This window comes from Lactuca serriola, chromosome 9, assembly GCF_051521515.1.
Source record: "Lactuca serriola cultivar US96UC23 chromosome 9, Lser_US96UC23_V15, whole genome shotgun sequence".
Taxonomy (NCBI): domain Eukaryota; kingdom Viridiplantae; phylum Streptophyta; class Magnoliopsida; order Asterales; family Asteraceae; genus Lactuca; species Lactuca serriola.
This window is the reverse complement of record NC_136416.1, coordinates 80,961,951-80,969,079: the sequence shown is the minus strand read 5'-3', so window position 1 is coordinate 80,969,079 and position 7,129 is coordinate 80,961,951. Positions and strand designations below refer to the sequence as shown.

Below are 7,129 nucleotides of genomic sequence, written 5' to 3'. Positions count from 1 at the left end.
TGCGTTGCGTAGGTCGCAGTCCACCATCACGTCGTAAGATAGTACACAACTTTCTAAAAGCTTGTTCACTCACACGAATAAGCTCACGACATTTCCCACCTTTAATAAGTTTGTGTAATAGTCGTTCTCGTTCAAGTTGACGCTTTAATAGTTCTTCCTTACTAAGTAAATTATGGTTATTTTTTTCGAAAGTCTACGATGTATTACAATGGCCATGAACATCAGAGTAACCACTAGCCTTCGTCTTTTTTCCCCATCACCATCTTGGCTGGTCATGGCACTTTACTAATACTAAAAATTCATTTGATCAAGAAAAATGAAAAAAAAAATCTCATTAGCTATGTGAATTTGATCTCGAACTAAGCTCATATGCTATCTCTTGGACCACTTTGAAGTTTAAAACTATGCATAAAGGATATTGATCTTACTCTACTTTTGCTGCTGCAGAATAGATGGAATAACCTAGAATAATCTTGCCAAATAAATCGGCATTAAAAATAACAACATATACGATATATTAAGGAATCTTGAGACTCGTGGGTTAATTGTGAGTCAATCAACAATACTAAGGAAGAAATAAGCTAGCAATGAAGGGGAACACAAAACAGGTTCAATAGTAAACACCAATATGCTCCACTTATATCATTATGCAAAGCATTTGAAGAGCTTACAAAGACTTGAAATTACGAAAGAGGAACCACATAAAACACTATGCATGTGATATAAAAGCTATTGTGATAGACGTGAAAAAGCTGATGGCAATGTTACTCATAAGCTGTACAGCAAAACATCTATAACCTCTCATGTTCAAGTAATTTTTTATATATACTCATAAGCTGTACAGCTCATCATAACATAAATTGTACATCTGTTATAAAAGGATTATACAAATCATAGTGTTATTCGGTGGTGTGTAGGTGTTATGTGATTCATGAATCAATAAAAAATAACAAAAAAAAAGAAGACAGGAACGCATGAACAGTGAAGTCACATGCAGTATTTTATAATCTTTTCATATTTAATAGTTTCATGCATATTAGATGGAAGAACTGTGAGCAAGAAGATTGTATAGGGATATGGAAGACATACCTGATAGGGGACGAATTGAATAACAGGTCGACTGACTTGAACAGGGACGCACGAATGAGAATTCTTGTTGGGAGGTATTGATTATGCGGCTACGTCATGTTATAAATAGGGTTGAGGGTATTATCGTCCATAATATATTCAGTGTACGTATCGTTCCAGTTTTCTTCCCGAATCCGCCCAAATTGGGAGGAAAATTTGGAAGGAAAATGGGCCTTCAAAATCCTTCACCTCCCCTCCCTTTCCTTCCCTAATTTAAACTCGAGAACAAGGTTTTCCGTCCATATCCCTCACCTCACCTCCAAATCTGCCCGTTTCCGTCCTTAAGTGCAACTGGGGAACAAGCTGTAAGGAAATGCATCACGTAAAGAGGAAAAGGAAAATAACAGATTTCTTTCTATACCTTCAAATTAACTTTCATATTTATTGACTAGGGTTAATGGGGAAACATGTTATTAGATTTTACTACACCCAAAAGTTGGCACATCATTATTTTAGTCATAGATGGATGTTATAACACTAAATGTGGAAAATGGACAACATCAAATAACATGTAATAACACTCTTTATTCTTTTTTTTTTTTTTGATGTTTTTAGTTTATATATTTTGAATTTCTTTTTTTTATTTATGTCATAATATTTATAATTATAATATAAATTAAATCATAAATTAAGAATAACATTTAAAAAGTAAAAATAAAAATTTAAATCATAAACTAAAAACAACATAAAAAAATTACAACTAAGGATAAAAACACATTTAGAAACCTAAAATCCAAAAAAAAAAAGACGAAACAAATTACATTTTCGATCTAAATTACTCAATTTCAGTGCCATCATAGATATGATCTGCCAAGTCTTCGAAGTTGTTTGTGTTTTCGTTGGTCTTCAATATCAACGGCTATATGTAAATATTATGTTGTCCCTGGTTGAAATTGAATGTGTCCAAGTTCCGTAGGCGAATACTCCGTAATGTTTCGTCATTTATCTTCAATCACCATGTTATGCATAATGATACATGCATACATAATATCTCGTAGTATGTCCAACTCATATTCGCGTGCCACATGTTTAATTATGTGTCATTTTGCTTTCAAATTCCGAAAGCATGTTCCACGTCTTTACGTACTCCTTCTTGTCTTCTCTTGAAAAATTTATCTCTTGGTTCTATCGGGTGTCGAAACGTCTTCACAAACGTGGAATAAGGTGGGTAAATTCCATCCGCGAGGTAATACCCGAACTTATACTCATGGCCATTTACTGTGAAAGGAGCATCCGGTGCCTTTCCTGTTAAAAGGTCCTGAAATATTGGTGACTGAGCAATAACATTTACGTCGTTGTTAGAACCCGCAACTCCGAAAAAAACATGCCAAATCCATAAGTCTTATAACGTAACAACCTCTAATACTAACGAAGGCGATCTAAGATGACCATGTGTGTATTGACCTTTCCACGTCACATGATAATTTCTCCATATCCACTTTGTGCAATCAATGCTTCCAAGCATTCCCGGAAAACCTTGTCGTTCTTCATGCGCCGCGTATAGTTGATGCATGTCATTCAATGAAGGTTTGGGCAAATATTTTTCACCGAAGGTTTCAATAACACCTCTCGCCAATCTATACAAACTTTCTCGTGCAGTTTGCTCTGACATTCTCATATAGTCATAAATAGAATCGGGCGATTCTCCCAAAGCCATAAGCTTTATGGCAACAACACATTTTGCAACCCTGTGAAACCTCGTTTACCTCTCGTATCATACCTTAGTTGGAAATATTCATATCTAAACATATAATAAAAATTTTAAAACAATTATTAAATAATCTAAAGAAAATATAATAAAAATTTAAAACAATTATTTAACTATCTAAAGAACATATATTAAAATTTTAAAACAATTATTTAATAATCTAAAGAACATATAATAAAATTTTGAAACAACTGTAATTATAGTACCTGCTTTCCATTGCATTGGCTATCTCTTGAAACACATTTTTCCGCAAACGAAACTTTCTTTTAAAATCGCTTGGTTGGTAGACACAATTATCTGCAAAATAATCGTGTAGTAGACGTCTATGCCCTTCTTCACAATCTCTGTTCAACGCCGCACGTCTGTCGTCTGGTCAATAGTGGAGTTGGCTGTGGGGGTATCGTGTCGATAACATATTGATATATCATACCCACGAACATTTTATCCTCGTCGATATCATGATTGTATGGATGGAACAGATCAAAATGTTCCATTTTTTAATTAAATAGAGTAATAGAAAAAAAATTGAAAGGAATAGTAATTGTTGAAAGGATTTTTTGGGTTTGGAAGATAAAATGAAGATAAAATTGTTGTGTATTTATATTAATAGAGATTTTTTAAATGTTGGTGGCCGTTTGCAAACGGTCGACTTTTTATACATTCCAAACAATTAGCCAATCAAATTAACTGTTTCCTCCCGCCGCTAGGGGTGGTCAAAAATATCCGCATCCGAACATCCGATCCGAAAAATCCGAAAATCCGATCCGAAAATACCCGAAAAATCGGATATCCGAAAATTCGGATACCCGAAATTCGGATATCCGGTTTTTCGGATTCGGATACAGATATTAAAATGTGAAAATTTCGGATATTTCGGATATCCGAAATCCGAAATATATAATATAAAAAATTATTAAAAATAGTTTTAATGCGTTGGGTTTTTTCATTTGAAATTCAAAAAGACAAATTATTAACATTTTTACTTGGTACGCAAAGTGAGGATGGTATAAATGTTACCTTTTTTATGTTGATTTTAGTAATTTGAGTTTGATTTTTCAAGATCTTCAGGTATCATGAGGTAACTTGCATTTAACCGGACCAAATGAAGTCTCATTATACCTAACAAATGCACGGAAACGTTCTTGTTCTTGGAGGGTTTATTTTCTTTATTTAAAACTAATGAAATTCGGATATTCGGATATCAATACTCAACTATCCGAATTTTCGGATATCCGGTTTTGAACACCCCTACCCGTCACCACTATAACATGTGTTAACATAACATCTAATAACGCAAGGGGGCGCGGTGTTTCGGACGTTATAACGCCGTTTTTGTTTGTCCACGTCGGAATAACAGCAACTCCCGTTGCCCACTCCTAACCGTCTTAGAGGCTCCGCATAAAATTTGACTTGACATGTAGACTCAAAACCTTAAAATGACAAAAGACAAAACTTGGTATTTCTACAAATACTATAAAGAAACTCATAACCTTATAAATTAGGGAACTTGTTAAAAATTCATACTAACTCATTGGCAAAAAAATATAAGGAAAACTAAACTAATCATAATTTAATGCTTTTTTAAGGAAAATAATCAGTTTCTTTTTTTTTTTTTTTTTTTTTTTTTTTTTTAAAATAACCACCAATATTGGAATGGGGCATTCAAGACTAACAAAAACATTTTTTATAAGTAAATACATTTTAGATTGACATTCCGGATTTTGGAGTTCGGGAAAAAATTGTTCGAATTTCAAAACAAGTCTGAAATCTGATGAATAATTTGAAGTTTTGTGAAAAAAATTTATTGTGTACTAAAATCTAACAAAATTGAGAACTATATATTATATATGATATTAGGGAATAAAATCACACATTTAATTGAAAACGGTGATATTAAACAGCTCAAACTAACATTTTAGATATAAATAGAAATATGTTTTTAAAAAAAGGAAAAAATGAACTCCAAATTTTAAAGAACAATCTGGAATAAAACATTCGGTAGAAAATAATCATTTTTTAAAACTTGAAAAAAGTGGTTGTTTTCTTTAAATAACTCATTTAGAATGATTAGTTTAATGAATTTTCCAAAATACAACTTATGAATAAATGAAAATTAGAGTAAATTACATAAATCGACGTGTGTTTGTTACAAAATTGTAGTTCAAATCAAGGTTGTCAAAATCGCGATCTTGATCGTAGGATTTTACGGTCCTATGAATGAAAAGTTATAAGATCGTAGGATCGTATGTGGGATCGTAGGACCGGGATCCGATCCGATCAAGGTTGTCAAAATCGAGATCTTACATAGGATTGTTTTTTGGTTTGCAAAATCGGGATCAACACCCTAAGACCCCACAAAATAAAACATATTTTTAAAACATTAAAAAAATTTCAAACATTTAGTGTTTTATTTAAAAGTTATAAAAACTTCATAACATTAGTCACAACTCACAACACAAAATGATAAACAGTAAACTGATAATGGGTAAATGACATAAAGTGGTAATTTCATTTTTTTTTTCAAAAAATAAAAAAAATTCAAGGGAAGGTAGGATGAGATCGGATCCCAATTCTACGGTACTATAATCCTACCTGCGATTCTACCCCAAATACGAGCCCACTCGTTTTTCATACCTAGGATCGTAGGATCGTACGATCAGGATCGTGATTTTGACAACTTTGGATCCGATCCCACATTCCCTTGATTTTTTATGCAAATGAAAAAAAAATTACCACTTTATATCTTTTACCCTTTACAAATTTATCGTTTATCATTTTGTGTTGTGAATTATGACTAAAGTTTTGAAGATTTTATAGTTTTTGAACGAAAAATTGATTGTTTGAGATTTTTTTTCATGTTTTAAAACAATTAGTTAAAAATATGTTTTGCTTTGTGGGATCTTAGGATCCTGATCCCGATCTTGCAAACCTAAAAACAATCATACTTAGGATCTTGACAAACTTGGTTCAAATGCAACTTTTTTTTTTCTCTCATTGTCTCTCCCATGTGGTTATAATATATTACAATGATGGTCCTGCCATCAATTTTCGTTATTTGTCTGATGCGCTTACCGAATTGTTTATTGGAAGGTTTCATGTTATGGGTTTTATTAGTTGTAATACTCGAGTCTCTATGATGTTTTCCCATGCTTAGATGGGGAGGGGGGGTATACTCCATAAGATAGTAGAAGGATGGGGAAAAATAGGAAGCCATTTATCGCAATTGCTAAAAAATTTGAAAATCTAGAATTATTTGCAAGAAGCACGGAGCGCGTCTTAAAAAGCGTGACACGTTTCCGACCCAATGGCTGACCGTTTTTAGTGTTTTGGGGGTATTTAAGGCCATTGCCTCTAGGGTTTGATCATTTCTACCTCCAACACCCTTAGATCATTTCTTAAGTGAAACCCTAACCTCTTTTGGGTAAAGTGAGCTTATCCTCTCTCCTTGAACAACTTTTTGGGGCTTTTGGTGCTGATTTCATGAAGATTGAAGATCAAGGTGAAAGAAATGTTTTTTCATGTTTGGAGCAAGCAAAGTCACTTTATTTCTGGACTATTGTGAGTATAAAGTGCATATCTTGCTCTTTAGTTCTTTAGATCTAGTCATTTGTGGTTTTTGAAACTTTTGGTCCATTTTATGGGTGATCTTGGAGTTGGTAGGGCTCCAACACTCTTTTATCAGTTTGGAATGTTTCTTAGACCTCATAGACTAGAAAAGTTATGATATTGTTCCTTCTCTTTAAGTCATGCAAGTTATCTTGGCCCTTTAGGTCATTTTGGTGTATTAAAGTTTAGATCTCGAAGGATTGAAGTGTCTAAACTGATAAAGTTGGAAACTTTATCCATTAGTATATTGTTAAGGACCAGATCTAGAAGTTTGGGTGATTGACTTAATGACATAAGTCATTTCACCTTGTGAAAGTGGCATGGACGTGGCACACTCTTCAGAAGCACGAGGCGCTCTTTAGAGTTTCTGTAACGTGTTTGTTCTAGACTAATGTCCCAAATGTTTGGTCTTCTTATGGGTGTGACGCGCCTAGTTGATGGTGTGTGAAGCTCCTTTTAACCAGAGATTGAATTTTTGCCATTGACGTTATCCATCAGTAGTTGTGTCACACCCTGACCAATGGCCAAAACACCAAGGGTTGATCTGCGAAAAAATCCCATAATATAAATTTATCTTTCATTAACAATATCAATCACATAGACTAAACTAAAACCTATTTATCTCCGTACAACTTTCTCTTCCTTGCTTCGAGTTTCCCTTCATCCTAGGAATATGTGCGATTTTTT

At 33.5% G+C, this 7,129-nt stretch overlaps 1 protein-coding gene across 1 annotated transcript; it reads right to left on the bottom strand.

The window, feature by feature from the left end:
- Positions 1-2,179: 2,179 nt before the first annotated feature.
- Positions 2,180-2,785, bottom strand: LOC145075884 (uncharacterized). The gene is made up of 2 exons (XM_079021966.1): positions 2,533-2,785; positions 2,180-2,439 (listed from the first exon to the last, which is right to left on the bottom strand). Exons 1-2 carry the CDS (start codon positions 2,783-2,785, stop codon positions 2,180-2,182), a joined length of 513 nt encoding a protein of 170 aa, XP_078878092.1.
- Between the last annotated feature and the right edge of the window lie 4,344 nt (positions 2,786-7,129).

Coding starts and splice junctions, on each gene's coding strand:
- LOC145075884 (XM_079021966.1), bottom strand. CDS start 2,785: ATGGCTTTGGGAGAATCGCCCGATTCTATTTATGACTATATGAGAATG. Junction 2,440..2,532: donor TTATCATGTGACGTGGAAAG/GTCAATACACAC, acceptor TTTTTTTCGGAG/TTGCGGGTTCTAACAACGAC.